Genomic DNA, 19,698 nt, shown 5'->3' on the forward strand with positions numbered 1-19,698 from the left:
TTTTTTCAATTGAGATTATTTTTTCGTTGAACTGATTTCTATGAGTAACATTTAATGCTAATGATTTAAAGAAAACACATTATTAATAGCCATAGATTAGTAATTAGGAAGATCATTGAACTTGATGTAGTGATGCTGTCTCCAAGACTGATTCACCGGATTGGATCGTATGTGATTAGGAAGTTATGCGGATCAGATTCGAGTATCATATTCGGCTATTGGTCTTTTTTATTTTTTATTTTTCTACCTGGGCAAAAGTTCGAGGTCCTTCACTGCAATTAACCTTTGTTGAAAATCAGCATTGGAAGAAAAATATAAAAAGGTTGAAAATTTAAGGCGAATACGCAAACAGTAACTGTAGAGGATCAAGAAATGGTGAACTGGGGAATTGCAGAACTCCACAGAAACTCAGGCAACTGGGACAACCTAGTTAAAGATATAGTGAAGATGGAGAAAAAGATTTTCCCAAAACACGAATCACTTGCTCGATCGTTTGATGAAGAACTCAAGAAAAGGAACAGTGGGCTGCTTTACTCCCAGGTTGAAGATGGAGATGTTGCTGGCTATGTCATGTACTCTTGGCCTTCTTCGATCTCTGCTTCCATTACAAAACTTGCAGGTTCTATTTCTATACTCATCTTCTTGCAGCCATTATTAATACTGGTTCGGTTTTCTTGTTCAAATTTATTTGTTGCGCTAATCCCTTTCGTGGGATTCGTCATGTTCGAATTTGAGAATTCAGGAGCTTAATTGCTCTTATTTGTTCAATAATACGGATTATAGGGAGCTATAAAAAAGAGCCCAGTTGTAAAATTACTGGGTAGCTGGAACAAGTCTGTCATCTTCAATTCTGTTCTCAGTTTTCAGCACAAGTCTTTTTTTTTTTTTTCATTTTTTCTTAAGAGCTACTGTTTTAGTAGGCACAGTTATAATTTATCAAAAATGAAAAGAAGCGTAAATGGTTAGGTAGCATGGAATTTGAACTGATTATTCAGAGTTTGAGTTCTTCTATTAGCAAATGCAGGTTGGTTGATAGAAAATTGACTCAGCATTGAGAATCGTTATAGGTTTTTTATGCACAGACTACAGATTAAATTAGACTTCTATCATAATTGTGCTGATTTGTCCACAGATCGAAGTTAGGCTTGGTACAACTAGTGTACCAACTTAGCAACATAAAGGCGAAAAATGCAGATTGCTAGTTGTGCATCTTATAAATGGTGGGTCTGTGTAACAGAATGTTTCTTTGTTGAATTTCTGCTTAGTTTTGTCTTTTGCACTGATTGATCTTATTCCTTTTGTTTTGCAACACTACAATTTGTCTTCCTCCCCAAATTTCTTAATTCATGTCATTTTCCAGCAAAATTTCTGCTTAGTTTTGTCTTTTGCACTGATTGATCTTATTCCTTTTGTTTTGCAACACTACAATTTGTCTACCTCCCCAAATTTCTTAATTCATGTCATTTTCCAGCAAAATTGGCATGTGTTAAGGGCTTAAGGCCCCTAGCCCTTAACACGAAATTAGACGTGGGGTAGTCACCCCAATCACATCTGCTTCTAGGAGGTACCTGAGGCCTGTAGGTGGTGTATCCATTGAACTCTGTGATAGCTGGTGCTGGACTGCTTCTTTGGCTAGCCTTGCAAGAGATTAGATTTCCTTTTGTTAGCAGATTACAAGAAAAATTAAACAAAAATCCTCATAAAGTTAAGAAGTAGAATATGAGATCATGAATTGTTCCACAAACATGTGGAAACTCTTCTATTGAGCAATTGTTGTTGTGCAAGGGTAATGTCCTGTCTCTCTGCTTTCTGAAGTTACTTTGTCTACTTTTTAGGCTTATACCTTCGACATCAATGACTTAACCTCCTAAAGCGGTCCTCAGGGTAGAAAATCATGAATATATGTGCCTTTTGACATGAAACTCTGGAACAACTCAACTTGATGTGGTAGTTAGGTCTTTGACCTATATAAGTCATAATTTAGTGTAGAAAGGACACACAGTAAAATTGCAGTGTTTCATTATCTCATGCAAGACCACAAAATGTACAAAATAGCATATCCATCCTCCTAAGTCATACCAGCCTCCCTTTTATGCTGTTCTAGGTTATGTATATTTGCAAAATGTGATCCCATGGAGAATATAGCTTCTTAAAACAATGACAAAAAATTTATAACGAAACCCCTTCTGTGGATTTGAGATCTTCCTTTTCTTTATAACCTCCTCATCTTATAAAGGAGTGTTTAAACAAGAATTACATGATTCAGGCTGGTTTGCACTACACATTCTTCAGAGCAATATAATCCTGAAATTTTTCACCAGGTTGAGCAATGATTGCCCCTCCTTGGACTGCTCTGACTTATACCTCAGTTCAATTCTTGGTGCTCTTTCAGTTATGGTTTTCCAGACACATTGAGAAATAAAGTTGATGAATTTAGCCTCAAGCTTGGGGTCTCCCACCAAAATGGTGGTATTGCACATATCATTTGTTGACTTGGAGATATCAATTCTTTCTTCCATCTTTCTTATTCGGTTTTTGTTTTGAAAGGAAAGGGGAGGGAGGGAGAAAATTTTCCTCCTGAGGACCATGACTAGTAAATGAAAAAAAATGATGAAGATGCACTTTTGAGAAACCTTACTATCGGCTTCTTTTGAAAGAGAAATACAGGACAACAACAACGTTCATCTTTCTCCTATGATGCCTTCTGAAATCCTGCTTCACTCTAACCAAAATCAACTGTATGCGATTCATTTGGAGAGACTGAAGCCTGTTGATAAGCTGATTACAGTTCCTTATTAGCATGTTCCTATCTTGTATGGTAGTGTTTGGTCCTTGCATGAAGTGTCTGTGATTTCATCCATTATTAACTTTTGTGCTACTAAAAGAAGCATGGATTTAACTTTTATTTCACTATATATTGAATTTTTTTCTGGGTTTAATTTTGATTGATTGTTGTGATTTTTCTGGCTGGAAAAAAAAAAATAGTGAAGGAAAATCATCGAGGACGAGGGCTTGGAGAAGCATTGCTGAAGGAAGCGATCCACAAATGCGGAACAAGAAAGATCCAAAGGGTATCCCTTCATGTTGATCCTGAAAGAACTGCAGCTATGAACCTCTACAAGAAACTGGGATTCAAAGTGGATACTCTTGTTGAGGGTTATTATTCCCCAGATCGAAATGCTTACAGAATGTACCTTGATTTTCAAACAGATTAACTTAATCAAGTGTTCATGAAATTCATATATCACCGTTTGTTTTTTAATTTTATTTTATAGTGAAATTCCACATTATTTGATCGTTTTTAACTTTTTATAGAATTTGTGGCAATCTTACCCTATAATTGCACCCCTAAAACTTTTTATTTCTTTAAACATGTTCAAAACGAACCAAGTACTAGTTAAAAAGTATAAAACAAGAATGAATTTAAAAACTTTTGATACATAAAAATGAACATAAAACTTTGTTATCTATTGCATAAAAAGTAATTATTATCCGATAATTTCAATGTTGTTATCTGTTTTAATACTCTATATATTTTTTAACAAAATTCACAAAACTATCTCACTGATTTTGAACTATAATTTTTACCTTAATCTTATTTGTTGTACACCAAGTTAGTTAGCTGTCCCTCTAAAGTTCTAACTTTGGTCATACCTTCAATAGTGATTCACAAATATGTATGAAAAGTATTAGCATGATCCCAAGGGCTCCATTTTGGAAGAAGAAAAACAAGCATAATAGAAAAAGAAATTCTGTCCAAACTAAGCAAAAAAAAAAAAAAGGGAAAATTAGAGCAAGTAAGACACCAAGCCTAGAGAATTTCGAAAAATGTTTGAGAAGTTATATGTGAAAAAATGTTACTGCCCAGGATCGAACTGGGGACCTTCAGTGTGTAAGACTGACGTGATAACCACTACACCACAGCAACATTCGATATCTTAGTAATTTTTATTTACTAACTATACATGGGGAAATTTAGGCGCCGGGTTTGTTTTGGTTTCCTCTCATTTTGGCTTGGATTTCGGACTTCGGAAGTTCGGAGCAAAATTCTTTCTTGTCTGATCAGCCCTGGTTTAAATTTATTCTTCCAATTAAAGCAAAAGAAAAAAAGAAAAGGGGATACTGAGCTTAACCCTGACATCTCTGATATTGATCTGGGGTCAGGGTTTTGCAAATTTGGTTGAGAAAATGTCGAGAATGGCGCGGAGTTGCCTGCAATCCGTCCTGAAAATAGTGAATTCGGGAATTGGAATGGTGGGGATAGCTACGATTTTGTATTCCCTTTGGATGTTTATGACTTGGCGAAGGCACTTGGGTCCTAATCCTCCTGATGTACCTACCCCTTGGTATTTTTTTCTATTGAATTTTCTGCTTTTCTCTGCTTATATATGCCTGAAAAATGATGGGCTTTCCTTTTTATTTATTGATTAACAAGAAAGGTGATTGCTTTATTGATTTATTGGTTGGTTGGTTGGTTTGGTGGACCGGAGGTTATCTTTCGTTTTCATGACTGGCCGGTTTGTGAACTCTTTAAACTTTTTTTTTTAAAACAAAAGTTTTTTTTGTTTTTTGTGTTATTCTAACTGGGTTTTTTTTTTGGGGGAAAAATATTTTACTTCTTTTTTTTTTGGGCTGGTGTTTGTTATGGATTGGCAGTTGAGAGCGAAATGAGAAAATCAAGGGAGAAAATTGAAATGGTTTGGATTAGATATATCTCGTTAATGAGGGTTGAATAAATACGATGTGCAAATGCACCTCTATAGTGATGGCTTGGATTTTTGTGGTGAATGAGCTCACACATAATCATTAATTGGAATCTGAGAAATGTTCAGATGATACTGATGAAAATTTTTGAGAACCTATATATTCTGATGAAAAAGTTTAGAACCTATGTCTATGTGAGTGCATGTTTTTTACTCAAAGCCGATGCCTTTTTATCTGATTTAGGCAATTTGGCTTTGTTTGTGAGAGAACGTTGGAAAACTAAGTTCTTTCCATGTTTGGCTGCTGTTTCTTGGATACATTTTTTAGCAACCATCTGTTTAGACAATGAGAATTGTAATGCTCTGTTGTGCTGCAGGTTCATCTACTCCTTTCTTGTCATTGGGGTGACTTTGTGTGTTGTGACATGCTCAGGGCACATTGCTGCTGAGACTGCTAATGGTTGCTGTCTTTGTTTTGTATCCTTTAAGTGAATGGATTTTCGTGAATAGAGTAATCGTATTACTGAAGAAATTATGCAGGGATTTTCTGTGGCTGGTGTTTGATTTTATTAGTAGCCTTATTGCAAAAACATATAGATTGCTTTGCCATATAGGAGACATAAAGTTATCGTCTCTGTATGGTATTCTGTGTCTTCTGCTTATGGACCTCTGGTTTGTGGTTAGGCCTGGGAGGCCTTAGGAACGAGCCTTTAGAGTGCATTAGGAGTCTTGAGCTTGTCTTATTGCCTTACTAGAGTGGAAGTAGTGTTGAATGAAGAACAGACAGTAAACGTCTTTATTATGGGCGTTTTATTCTGTCTCCACTGATGAAAGCAATCACGTAATCATTCTCGCCTCTTATTGTTGGATTTGGCTAGCCCATTTCTTTCAGTATAAACTAGAGTTGTTGTTTTGGCTATGTGTTATGCTTTCATTGCTTTTCTGGTGCATGTTTGCAACATGGCCTGCTATCCTTCAACATGGCAAGGACAGTCTTGTTTTCCTTTAATTATAATTCTTGGTGAACTCATTGAACCTGTGGTTGGTTGTAAACTTGTTCTCAAAACCTATTGAACCATTTATTTAAGTTGGCTGGGCTTTCTGTTTGTAATGCTCTTTCCTTAATAAGAAGATTAGCAGGCAATGAGTAATGTTAGGGCAAGCAAAAGCAGAAATTTTAACCACGCAGACATTAGTTGAGCTTAATGAGTAGCAAGGTTCACCTTTAATGCTTTTCAATTTCTTTCTTTTCCAGTCTTGCAAGAAATTCTGGTTTATAAGTTGATGCAAGGCCTTTTTCTTTTTCTTTTTTTTTGCTGTTATGATTGTAATGGATCAGGCTAGACTGAAGCACAACTGAGTAATAGGAGTTGTCTAGCTCATTTTGGACTCTACATCATAAAGCTCATCTTCGATTTGGTAAACCTATGAGGACTTTGAAATGTTTGTCCTGTCATACTTACTTTTGCGACTTTTTTTTTATTCTTATTCATTTATTTGTTTATTTTTAAATGCAGTTAACCTCAGTGGAGCTGTAATTTTTACTGCAACTGTTTTGTTATTAAGTGTTTGGCTAACCTTAACTCTATTTAGTACATGATATTTGTCTTTCTGCTTATCATGGTTGAAGCTGCAGTAACTGTGGATGTGATTCTAAATCGCAACTGGGAGGAGGTAAAACTACCCTGTTCAGCATTTTACGCTTAATTATATGGGAAAAAATTCACTTTCCTGAAAAAGAAAAAAAAACACTGATAGTTGAATTGGAACAGGGCTAAGTCATATTCATTTGCACTGACTGCATGCCAGGACTTTCCAGATGACCCAACAGGGAATTTTAACGAGTTCAAGGATTTTGTGAGAGAAAATTTTGAAACTTGCAAATGGGTTGGCGTGGTTGTAGTTGCTGTGCAGGTTCTTCTCTCTCTTTCTCTCTCTCTCTCTCTCTCATACACACACAAAAGCAGGTACATTCTCCCATCCCCCAACTCACATTCTTACACATAAGAGGCATGCATTTAGAAGCATTCATTTTATGTTTTTTTTTTAAATTTAGTCAATTTTTTACAATCACTGATGGAATAATGCATCACTTCTTAAGCAACACACATATCCTCATTAATTAGTTCGAGCATTTACATTTTTCATATGCTGATTTTTTTATTTATTTCCTATTTCCTGTGTGTGCTTGTTTACTACTTACCAAAAGGAATGAGTTTGTGCTTCTTAATTTTTTAAACCACTGTCTTTTGTGGTATGTATTGAATGGTGTTCATTTTTTACATTTGCCCATTATATGTTTACATTTCTATCTGACTGCCGAGGTGAATAAAATACTTTGCAATTTGAATATTTGTTAGTTGGCATTAGCATTTCAAATGTGAGTTGGATGTTGAAGTTTGTTTGCAAGATAAAGAAAGAAATGAAAAGAACTGCCACATGGTTGTTCAGTTGGCCTACTGGTCATGTTTTATGTGCAGGGTGTAAGTATGCTACTGGCAATGATTCTAAAAGCCTTAGGACCATATCCTGAGAGATACTATGAGAGTGATGATGATTATAGTCCAGATAGAGTCCCTCTCTTGAAGCATTATGCCCCTCCGCCTTCATACGTTGTTGCTGACACACTTCATCCATCAAGGAATGATTCTTGGAATGTCAGGATCAACAGTAAGGTGGGTTTGCAATACTTTTCTGATTATTTTTGAAGAAGTGTCAATTTTTATTGGCGTGATGGCATTTTGATGTACCGATCTAGCAAGCATGTTTCATCATGGTTTGTCTGTCTTTTGGTGTTCTGTCTGGTTTGATATTTCAATTGTTTGCAACATATTACTGTGAGATTTGACATTTGACTGTGTTTTCACATTTTGTTTCTCGCATTTCTTTGAGTCTGCATGAGTATAATTTTAGCCAATTTGTTTGCTTTATGAGAAAATTGCTTAAGCATGTTTTTCTATTGCTAGTTGTCTCTTTTTTCCTTTCTTCCACCCGCCTCCCTTTCCCTCTTTTGAATCCGTACAGCTTCTGGGAAGAACTTGATACTCAGAGTCAAAGTGCATCTGCAGCTTATCTGCCTGCTTCTCTTTCTATCCTTTTTGTTTTCTCGTTCATTCTTTCATGTCCTGGTTTAGTTCCTTTAGAAGTTTCAGGAAGTCTTTCAATTTAATTAGATTGGCCGAGGAGGCCTTGGTCTAGTGGTTAAGGTTGAGGCCCTGGAATTAGAGGTCTTGGGTTCAAATCCCCCCTTCTCCATCCCCGCATCTTAAGTCCCATCCCTCGCTGGAAAAAACATTTAAAAAAAAAACTTAATAAGATTGATAAATTTGTATTCCAGTAATTTTTAGGGTGACTGCTGTCTCATGGTTGCACTCCTGTAGTGAGCATTCTTCTGTGATTTTGTTCTGTCCTTACAAATTACTTGCACGTTTTCCTCCCTCCACACCCCCCCCCCGGGGGGGCGTAGCTTTTACTTTTTCTAATAAACTTGTGGTATGCAATAAATCATTATTTCCTTTGTTTTTGTAACTTTCCGTTTTCCAGTTTAATTGTGATGAATAATTTCTTGTGTTTGCTCCTGGTTTTCGAGAAATGTGTTTGTCATCATGTAATTTTTCATTATTCATCATTTGTGCATGTGCTCAGAAAGAAAATGATGAATAGATTCTCGTGAAGGACAAATTATTTAGTTGACATAAATGGCATGACAGTTCTGTACAAGTGATGATTTCTTCTCTTGCTTTGATAATTTCAGGGAAACAGATAAATTCTCTTTTGAATGAAGAGATACAAAAATGTGATGAAGTTTTGTCTGGGCTGTAAGAGCAGGGTTAAGGAGTTTTATGAGGTTGAAACTGGTAAAGAGGATTAGGATCTGTACAATTGTCCTGATACTGTACATAAACCTGTTGAACTCATAGGAAATACAAACCCTTATTTATGGTTTTCAACCTGTAAGCCACTTCTGCAAAAGTTGGTGAACTAAAAAGTAGAGATCACTGTAACTTTTTCATTGAAGATACATTATTGCAATTTTGAGTAGTTGCGGAGTATTATACAGACGTTTCTTGATAAGTAACTCTTTTTGAATTTGATGCTGTCCATTCTCTTTGTTTCTGGGGTTGATATGTAGTTTGGGAAATGATCCAGCAATTATTGGTTTTATTAGCATGTAAAAGTGAGACTGAACCTATGATTACTACTCATCTCACAGAACCCTGTTTAGATCATCTCAATGTTCCAGTAAATATTGGTTAATATTTGCTCATTTGCAGACACATTTTACTCAAAAAAAAAAAAAGTGTGAACTAAATTGACATGCCTTTTGCTTATTGGTTTTTTTTTTTTTTTTTTGGGTTCCTTTCAAAGTGGGTTTAAAATGCAGGTGGGAGGGCTAAACTTAATAAATTAGGTGATTATGAGTTAAACAAAATTACTGATCAAATAAAAAGTGTTTTCTTCTTTTCCATGTACTAAAATAAGATTCTAATTTCTAACCCGGATTTGTAAAACTAACATAGTTGATTTAATTAGGATTAAATTAAAGAGCAAAAGTTTGTGTTATGCGACAAAAGACCAGACAATTGTCTTCTTCAATGGCAACAGGACAACTTTAACTACCACATAGTATTAACTAATTAAACATGATATCATTAGAAAATCTTGAGGCCATATTGGTAGTTAGTGGTGTTCCATTTGACCAGACAATAAAGCAAACGCTCGAGTGTGCTTCTTCCATGGGATCTTCTTTTGTACTTTTTTTTTAACTGTACAGATTGTGAAGAAAAGCACTATCAAACAATTCAATTGAATGGTTCATGTGGCGATTCTTCATTGGTAGGAAAAGAATGGGTGAATTCTTCATAATTTAGATTGCAATTATTTTAGTGTTCGTGGTTGATGTAGCTTCCCATGAAGATCTCTTTCAAATGTTAAGGCCTGATTAGTTGCTTAGTAAAGTTCCATTAGGCTTATTTTATGGGATGTTTTGTTTACTTTATCAACCACTTTAAGCTTAAAGCAAGTAGTTTAAATTGCATCGCTACAGCAGAAACTTCAAATTAAAAAAAAAAGGGAAGGGTTAAATCCACACTTCTACCGCCTAAACCGACACCCCTAATGCATTAACGATTTGTGTCACGGGCATTGATAACTTGTACTATTAGCGTTAAAAGTTATATTAGGTGTGGATTTAGACGGTAGAAACATGGATTTAGTAATTTTCTGCGCTGGACCTATTTGGTCAAAATAAGCCTGTTCTAGGATTATATTTTGAGCAATCAAGATGGCGAAAATTGCTTGAAATTTCGTGAACAAACATGCCACGCAGTGACCAATTAAACTAGCTAATGCATTTTTCTCTCCTGCATTTGCATATTTCTTAATGCATTTATTGCCATAGCAGCTGATATGCACCTTTAGTTTTGGTTGCAGCTCATCAACGTATTTGCAACAAATATACCTAGGAATTCAAGAAGTCATGAAGTGGTAGATCAAAAACTTGGTAGTTCTTCATATGCGAATTATTAGATCTTAATTTGGAGACGAGTTAATTAGCTCAAAACAAAATATTAGCTCAAACCCTTTGAGCTTCTGGTGATCAAACTGTCTAAGGTCAAAAAAATCCTTGCATCACAGTATCATGCATCACTGATCACGAAGAATACAGAAGAACATAGTTGGACAACAGAGAGATGAGGTTCCTTTCCTATGTGGGCTGAGGCTGCTGATCATTTGGCCTTGAGTTGACGCATTTGCTGAAGAACAGCAATATAATTCATCCAAAATGATGGTTGAATAGTTAGGATTTTCATGTGGGATTTTGTTGTTTGCCAATGGTATCTTCCAAGGTTCTTGGCCGACGGATATTCACAAGAGTCTTGGGCATATATGGATGTAACTGTATAAACAATGAAAAAACATCTAGTGCAGCAGGGAACTCTTACAACGAAATGACAAAAACATATTTTGATTTGCCACTATTTAAAATAAAAAATTTTGATTGCATAACAAATACATTTTTTAATTATTTTAACTATCTTTTTATCTGACGTATATCACATCATAAAAAAGTATAATAGTAAAATTCCAAAAACTGTCTTTTATTTAGACGCATGTATAAATGCATGCACTCATAAAAACACACATATATTTTTGTATGTATCTTTGTTTCCAGGATTCTAGGAGAGATATTCGCTTCATCCAAACTTAGTAGCTTGTTTGATGTGGAAACAAGTAGTGATGGTGTGTTTAATTGATCACGATAGCTTGGTAAATTATGCCTTCTTGTCTTGGTTGAGAAGATCTATTTAAGTACTAATTTGCAATTATGGAGTATCCAAACAAATATTTTCATTGCAATTAGTTTCTTCCAAAGGTAAAAATGTATAATCCCAAAAAGCATAATGAATGCTTGGAGCACTCAAAGCGAAAATACAGTGCTTTAAGGCAGGTGATTATCTTTCCCATAAATATAATACAAGTTCACCACTCCAATTCCACTCAAATAATTGCTGGTGATTATACTAAAAAATTCTCATTACTTGAAGATCTGTATAGTGCGATTTTATGGAGTTTAGCTTACGTTCCAATCAATAATGCTTCACGCTTTGATCTATCTATTGAATGGTCCACTTTTGGACAATTAAGGGCACAAAAATAGACATGTCTTGCCCAACTGGACCACGAATACTCAAAATCATTCAAGACTTTATATACATATATATACATCACCACCATTATTCGACAATACATCATGGTTCTTGGTTGCTTGATTTCTCTTTATACTTTCTAACATCAGATTGACATTGCATATGAGCTGCACTGATTTAGCGTAATTGATGAGATATATTTCCAAGTCTTTGAGAAAAAGTGAAGATATCGACTTCATGACGTAATAATTGCATAGTCAATATTCTCTTTCTTGAATATTAATAGGAATTTTTTAGACTTGTGTATGAGATGATGCACATACTATAAATTAGTTTAGTAGTATATTTTTGTAATATGGTCTAATGAAGCTTTCACATTTTGTAATTTGCTAGCATAACGTGCACATGGAAGGAGGGTTAGGTTGGGGGTAAGGTAGACGAAATTGTAAATAACAGGTTTTGAGTTCAAAACCTCTTATTTAAAAAAAAAAAAAAGGACGAAGAAGAAAGAAAACGTGTATATTTCCTATCTTTTCCACCATTTTTCTACGTATTTAAGAGATCCAAAATACTTCAAGATCACCCTTAAGAAACGAATAATGGATGACCTTGGTGGATCAAGTTTTTTGAGAAGATATTTGTTCCAACCTTTTTGGTTGGCCAAAAACGTGATTTCTTCCCAAAATGGAAACTGATGTAGGGCATGAGATAAGGCTTTCGGAATATTTTCATAAAGCATTGCAATCATTTTGATCATTAAGCACCAACAACAGATCAGAAATCCTCTTCTTTGCCTTTACATCTTTGTAGCAGTCAACTTATAAACATTAGTGTGTTCAAATTAAAGAAGCCACCAAGCCATGTGTTAAAGATTGGCATCCAAATTAATTATGAGCTCGTCATAACATGCACAGCTTTTCTTTTCTATTTTTTGGTTATACGAAATTTTGGAGATTTTTGTACCATTAATGTAACAAGAATTCTTCTTCTTTTTTTTTTCCCGAAAACGATAATTATTGTATAATCTATCTATTCTAAACTACAGAACAGGGAGAATCTAAACAAACTTTGTGTTAGGGGCTAACAGGTACATGGAACTACTAGCATTCAAGTGTGAAACGAATTCAAGGCTTTGTGAAACAAGAATTCAAGGTGTGAAACTCTTCAGTCTTACTATCAGCTCACACTTGCCCGAGGCACCCTTCGTACTGCCAATTTCAATGCGATTGCTACCTTTCACATCTGCAATGCATTAATTTACAGTGCACGGTGGATTGAATGGCAATTTATTACTTGTATCTAACACAAAAAGAATCTGTAGGCCTAAAACAGATGGTAGTAATAAACACCAAAAAGAACAAACAATAAACCTAGTCAACAAAAACGTCCAAACCCTTCACATTGTGATTGTATTCCTAATGAGTAAAACAGTAATGGGGTTTGGTGCATAAACTCTAGAGTACACCAACAAAATCCGATGTATCAGCAAAACTTGTACTTTTGTCGTAAGTCCGTGTAATTTCCATCATGACCAAGTGTGCCTTGGGCCCTTGGTCATTCATGTGACATAAACTAGACTAATATAATTATGTATGATTCTTGTAAGGTGATTCGCGTACAAAAGTTAAGTAGTGAATAATAGTTGCATCTCTTTGATTTATAAATATACTACTTCCTCCGTTTCAATTTGATAGTTCTGGTTCTTTTTTCACACAGTTTAATAAAAAGTAGTTCAGTTTGTTGGAACAATCAATTTAGGTAGCTATTTTTCTAAAATACCCTCACATTAATTAGAGTACAACTTTATGGAAACTTGAATTGATGGTAAAAAAAGAATCAACTCTCATTAAATGGGGTAGGTTTATAGTAACAACAACTTATATTGAATAAGGGTATTTTAGAAAAATTAAAATATAACTAAATTCTTTAATTAGAAAGTGGACTACAATTTGGGACAGACGAAAAAAGGAAACAGGACTATCAAAATGGGACGGAGAGAGTATACATGTAGTCCTCCTTGACCACTCAGTTAAAGCCACATTGGTTTTTTCGAAAGTATACGTGATAATATAATTAAGTGCTTTATATACAAGAGAATACTAATTAGCTATATACTCCATATGTCCCATTTTGATAATTTTATTTTTTTCATTCATTCTAATTTATAGTTCACCTTCCAATTCAAGAATATAGTTAATTTTTAACCTCTTTAAAATACTCTTACTTAATATAAGTCATTATTAGTAAATATAACATATCTTATGAATGGTGTAATATTATTGCTGTGTAAAAATATAGTGATTAGTGATAATTCTACTATTGACGTAGGGATATTTTAGAAAAATAATAAACTAAATTTACTTTTTCAACAAAGCGATTAAATCAATGGCTATTCAATTTCACAAATTCTCTCTCTCTCTCTTTCTCTTTGACCAACTCTATATATAGTAAAGAATTTCATTTTGCAGTTAAAAATCAAGAATTTGTCAAGCCAGCTCTATAAACAGTAAAGGCTTTTGTTTTGTCAATAATTAATTATGGATCTTAAACGGATTTAGATCTAGGAGTATATCTTTTATAAACGTTAAATAGGGCATTATTGCATAAGTCCAAGAACGAAATCCAATAAACAAACAAGATTAACGGTTAGAATGATCTCTTTCTCCGGTTCCAAAATTTAATGACCAGAATGCCCTTGGGCATTGACAACGAACTGACACGTACGGTCTGGCGGATTTAACGCCTTAACGGTCGATGGGCCCACTACGGAAGTAGTGGCATCACCGTGAATTAGAGAAATTCCAATGGGTCACATGCCTAAAAGTCGTTTGTCAAAAAAAGACATGCCTGTAAAGATCATAAAGTTTTTTGTTTATTATATGATTAATTATTTTGGGATGAATTAAAATATTGTCCCATCTCTTTCCTTAAATAATTATACGTGATGTGTACCTTTTGTTTCTTTGAAAGTAATATGCACCTTTTTGAAGGACAAGAATGAAACCATTTGGTGCAATATTTGGATTTCGAACTTAGGGTGCGTGTAACAAAATTGAATTTTGAATATATTAAATTATTAAATTGTCAAGTATTAAATTTAATATATTAAATGAACAACCTAATAAAACCGAGTTCTAAACTCTCACAAGTCACCAATTCAATTATCAAACTTAAGATATTTTTCATGCAGGCAAAATTTGGTTTTGAATCCTCTATATTATTATTAATTTCTGCTCTACTCTTTATTTTTTCATTCTGAAAAACTTTGGATAGGAGATTGTTTGGGATATTTTTTTAAAAAACATAATATAGCACTTTTTTGATGTGATATATATAAAATAAAAAAATAATTAAAATTTGTGTTGACGATACAAGCAAGTTAGCACGTGTAAGTAAGGTGTAAACCAAACACACTTATCCCACTCCAGGGCCATGGTATGGATTCATACATTTTTTAGCAACTTGCAGTAGTTCTCCTTCATCAGTTATACCAGTCACAGTCGAAAACAAGCTAAACAAGCCTCCTTAGAGCATCCACAGTGCTATTACACTTTGTGGAGTGTAATCCACATGCCACGTCAGCATTCCACTTTCTCCTCTTTTATTACACTTTCACTCACAATGGATTACACTCCACAAGGTGTAATAGCATGGGTCCACAATTAATCAAATATTTATTTTAATAATGCATAACTCATATCCCATAAATAAATAAAGCAATTTTTAAAACTAATTTTGTTATTTTTAAAAAATAAAGTACTAACTTTCGTTAAATTTTGTACATTTTGAATTTTTTTATTTTCTAAAAATGATATTATTAATTTTTAAGTTTGAATAATATATCTTTTTCTATGTTTCAAAAATAATATATTGTTATTTTTTTAAAAATAATTATGTAGGAAATTAAACAAATATTTGATACTTCAAATGCGAAGATATCATAATAATCCATACTTAATTAATAATTCGGAATGTAATTAGTTGAACTCCATAACATAATATTACATAAGTTAAATCAAATAAAATACAAATAATAACAAAATGAATACTAGTTAAATCAAGTTAATAATAACAAAATAATAACAAAATCAAGTTAAATCAATGGATTACACGCATCATGCATGTGATGCGTGTAATCTCCATGACACGGCTCCAATGGAGAGCCGTGTCATGGAGCGGTGTAATGGCTCCCCATTACACCCCCATTGGAGCTGCCCTTAGTTGAGCCAACTCCAATTGGCACGTGAATACACTATATGATATATCCACTGTATACGAAAATACGAGTATAATTTTAAAAACAATTGTAAATATTATCTTTTTTACATCATAAATATAAATTTTAATCATCTTTTTATTTCATATATATTACATTACAAAAAGTGCTATAGCGCATTATTTCAAATAGTCCATATCCAAACACACGTCTAAGAAAATAAAAAATGAGATTGAGAATCTACGGTAAAATATCTACTGTGTGCACTATATACGCGGTATCATATCCACTTTATATGTACTACTACTGAGAAAGTCAGACAGAGGACTTGTAAAATAGAGCCAAATGCAAAATTTGACAGAACATTAAACCAAAATAGGGCCAAAAGCAAAGCTTTTAGTGCAACATAAACCTTTTTTGCTGCTTATATATTAGCACTAGTCCAAGGCCAGAAAAGCACCAAAAGCAAAAGGCGCCAGGAAAAGGCCGGAGTACAGTGCCTGCCCAGTAGTTGCTAACAACACTGTGCACAGCCTAAGAAATTCTGTCGGCAGAGAGCAGCACCCTTTCTCTTCCGGCCCTGCCCTTGCCCTGCTGCCTCGCTCACCCCTTCCTTCCCTCTCTCCTCGGACCAAAACCTCGTTTTCTCAGCCCCCCGCCGGGAATATTAGGACAAACAAGAACACCTACATTAAACCCCTGATCCCACATTCTGCTTGCAACCTTCATTAACAAACACCATGACCACCACCACCACCACAAACTTCTTGCTGGCCATTCTAGTCGCCATTTCCGCAATGCTGGCCACTGCAGCTCCGCTCCACCTCAATTTCGACCCACATTGGTACCCCGCCACCGCTACTTGGTACGGCAGCCCCGACGGCGACGGCAGCGACGGTAATCATAATTATAATTCTAGTACAATCCCATATCAGCAAAAAATATATATATAAATGTAATTTATGTACGGCCCATATATAATTTTGCTCAACATAATAATTCACTGGTACTATAATTTTGTACTAGGTGGGGCATGTGGGTATGGTTCACTAGTGGATGTGAAGCCATTCAGGGCAAGAGTGGGAGCGGTGAGTCCGGTGCTGTTCAAGGGCGGAGAAGGCTGCGGTGCATGCTACAAAGTCAAGTGTTTAGACAGCTCTATATGTTCAAGAAGGGCTGTTACGGTTATCATAACGGACGAGTGCCCCGGTGGATATTGTTCCAATGGTCGCACTCACTTCGACCTTAGCGGTGCTGCCTTCAGCCGCATGGCCGTCGCCGGTGACGGCGGCCAGCTCCGTAATCGCGGCGAAATCTCGGTCATTTACCGGAGGTAGTACTTACATGCCTTGATTGAAATTAAACTTCTTTTACAACCATATAATTTAATTCTTTAGACTTCAATTGGTGACATTTTTACAAAGCAAAACGGAATTTTTTTTTCGAGGATGTTGTCTAACTGCCGCATACAGCTTGAGAATGATAGTGACAGAGCACGAGTTCAGTTGCAGTGCTATTATTTTGTTGGCGACATTCTTTCCTATTTCTTGGTCGATTTTTAGTATAGTTGTATTTACTAACATTGGAGTTTCAGCTCGGCAACTTATCAAGCACTTTGTCTCTAATCTTTGTGTTCAACAGAAGATTAATTAGTATGCCTTGGTTTGCATGCAGTACTGTCGTCCCCCTGATATGTAGTATTAAATGCTACTAGTGGTGACTAATTTTTCTTGGACTAATTTAGTTAATCTCCTGCTGTTTTCTTAATCTTTGTGATTATGAGCATAAATTACAAAGATTTTGAGTAATTTATGCTTAGCCCACCAAAAATTTCTTCTTGTTACAATGAGTCTGAACAATTTTTTTTTTCCTTTCTATTTGTAGGACTCCGTGCAAGTATCCGGGTAAAAATATTGCCTTCCATGTAAATGAAGGGTCAACCGATTATTGGCTTTCTCTCTTGGTGGAATTTGAAGATGGAGATGGTGATATTGGTTCGATGCATATAAGAGAGGTAATTTTTACCTTTCTTTTTCCCCCTCTAATTACGTATTTAAAGGGGTATTATTTTGATTTTGTATTTTTAGTAGTCAATTTTTCTTTTTGCTTTTGTTTCTTTTGAAGAATTTATTTTGGCAGTCAATTGTAGTTAGGGAGTGGGGGCATATAGTAGAAAAATGGAGGGCCTACACTTTCACAATTATCCAAAAGGAGCCTTATTAGTGCTTTGGAAGACTTTTGGGGGGAAATCAAGGTGGGAAGAAGAATGGAGAATAGGAATAGACAAATCCGAACATTACGGAGAATAATAGGGTGTGAATTTACGGCTTTAGAATCACGTGCCCAGACAGTTGAGAGCTTTTCCACTTGAAAAGACTCATTTGGCTTACTTTTGATGCTGAAAAGCTCCACCAAAATTCTTGTTCTTCTGTTTCTTGTTTTTTTCTAATCACTAAAAAAACTTCATGAAATCTGCAGAAAAATTTTATCCTTTTCTTTTAATTCAACTACTCTTCAACACAAAAAGAAAAGGCCCTCAATCTCGATATGGGCAATAATTAATAAAATTATTTGTCACACTAAGCATTAGTAGGAAAAAAAAATGACTAAACTAAATACAACTTCAAAATGAAGACACCTCTCCATGGTGAGGCACTAAGCGTTAATAAGTTTATAGAAATTCTTAGTGCATTATTTATATAGATTAGATTTATGTGACTATGGATTTTCTGTTTCACAATAACGTGTAACACTCATATTACACACTCTCGTCCATGCATTTACACGTGTCCATCTTAAGAGTTCAATTTAATTAGGGTATAATTGCAATAATTTAAAGTGGACAGGTGTCAACATATTAAAGCGTGTAATATGGATTTTAGAATTCAATGTGTAACAGAAGACTTTTTTTTTTATTTTTTTTTGAAGGATGTAACAGAAGACCTATACCCAATTATGTAAAGATTATACTAACATTGTGCTTTTGTCTTCACGCGTGAATAACTGCATTTAATTGGACCCAAAGTTTAGGTATGAGCACTTGCTAGACAAAAGGCATGATTTCAAATATTAAATCATTTCTTGTTGAATTTCTTGCAGGCAAATTCAAATCAGTGGCTACAGATGACTCATATCTGGGGCGCAAATTGGTGCATTATTGCAGGCCCTTTACAAGGTCCATTCTCAGTAAAGTTAACCACACTATCGACCGCAAGAGCCCTCTCAGCAAGAGATGTGATTCCAAGAAATTGGACTCCCAAGGCCACTTATCCTTCTCGTCTCAACTTCTTTTAGCCAAAATCACATTTTTAGCTGCCAATTTATTAGTCAGCCAAATGACTGAATGTTTGGATACCTCTTCTCCTATAGTATAACCCCTATAGCTTTTTCTAGTATAGCTCCCAAGCTGGTTGTTTTGTTTTTTTTAAAGAAGAAAAGTAGCCGTTGGAGCTTAAGATAAGAGCATCCAAGGCACTTTCTTTCTTTTTCCCACTTTTTGCCTTATCTGTGTCTGTTGATTGGCTGTGATAGTTCTTGAAGGAGTGGTTGGTTAACTGAGCGTTTGAGCCCCCCCTCCAAAATGAAAGGAGAGAGAGCGGTCTCTAGTTTTTATGTAATTGTGATTTTCAATGTGTAAGCTCCAAGAATGTGGGTGAAATGAAATCTTTGTTCAGTGATTTTCAGTGAGTTACTTTGTGTCATTATTGCTATGTTGCCAGCTGCTTCACTACCATTCGCATATAACGTGGGACCTCCTTAAGTAGTTGTAACTCTGTTGCCTATATGTGTAGTTTGGATTGATTAGCAAATCACCCTTCCCGCAATAAAAGGCCTTGTTGGATTCATTCATCTCATTTGGAGTTCCCATTTGATCAGAAAATGTGTTTGTTTTTGCTTTATTCTCAAGTTTGTTCCTGATGATGGCACCAAAAACTATTAAAATAGTGAGGAATGATTGTCCAAAAGAACAGAACCACCGAGCTAAGCTCAGTGACCACCACCAAAGTTAATGGAATAGGAGGTTAAGGGATCGAACCTGCCTTCCATCATTGGCCACAAAATGTGGCAAGTCACTTTAAGTGGGGATTAAAACCCAAACTCAATAAAATAACGGTTGGTGGGATAAAAC

At 35.1% G+C, this 19,698-nt stretch overlaps 3 protein-coding genes and 1 non-coding gene across 4 annotated transcripts; 3 read left to right on the forward strand and 1 right to left on the reverse strand.

Annotated features, from left to right (window-relative positions):
* Positions 1–80: 80 nt before the first annotated feature.
* On the forward strand, positions 81–3,244 carry LOC113743685 (uncharacterized). The gene is made up of 2 exons (XM_027271735.2): positions 81–619; positions 2,986–3,244. The coding sequence occupies exons 1-2, from the start codon at positions 373–375 to the stop codon at positions 3,213–3,215; spliced, it is 477 nt and encodes a 158-aa protein (XP_027127536.1). The 5' UTR covers positions 81–372; the 3' UTR covers positions 3,216–3,244.
* A 611-nt stretch (positions 3,245–3,855) lies between these two features.
* Positions 3,856–3,928, reverse strand: TRNAV-UAC (transfer RNA valine (anticodon UAC)). The gene has a single exon. It is a non-coding gene; the product is annotated as a tRNA-Val (tRNA).
* Positions 3,929–3,978: 50 nt separating this feature from the next.
* Positions 3,979–8,792, forward strand: LOC113743392 (tetraspanin-19-like). The gene is made up of 6 exons (XM_072048823.1): positions 3,979–4,346; positions 5,081–5,180; positions 6,297–6,377; positions 6,513–6,617; positions 7,184–7,378; positions 8,458–8,792. The coding sequence occupies exons 1-6, from the start codon at positions 4,189–4,191 to the stop codon at positions 8,467–8,469; spliced, it is 651 nt and encodes a 216-aa protein (XP_071904924.1). The 5' UTR covers positions 3,979–4,188; the 3' UTR covers positions 8,470–8,792.
* Positions 8,793–16,025: 7,233 nt separating this feature from the next.
* LOC140006620 (expansin-B16-like) lies at positions 16,026–19,256 on the forward strand. The gene is made up of 4 exons (XM_072048824.1): positions 16,026–16,466; positions 16,596–16,902; positions 17,454–17,583; positions 18,669–19,256. Exons 1-4 carry the CDS (start codon positions 16,310–16,312, stop codon positions 18,861–18,863), a joined length of 789 nt encoding a protein of 262 aa, XP_071904925.1. The 5' UTR covers positions 16,026–16,309; the 3' UTR covers positions 18,864–19,256.
* The last annotated feature ends 442 nt before the right edge of the window (positions 19,257–19,698 follow it).

The sequence above is a fragment of the Coffea arabica genome, chromosome 5e (genome assembly GCF_036785885.1).
Source record: "Coffea arabica cultivar ET-39 chromosome 5e, Coffea Arabica ET-39 HiFi, whole genome shotgun sequence".
Classification (NCBI taxonomy): Eukaryota; Viridiplantae; Streptophyta; class Magnoliopsida; order Gentianales; family Rubiaceae; genus Coffea; species Coffea arabica.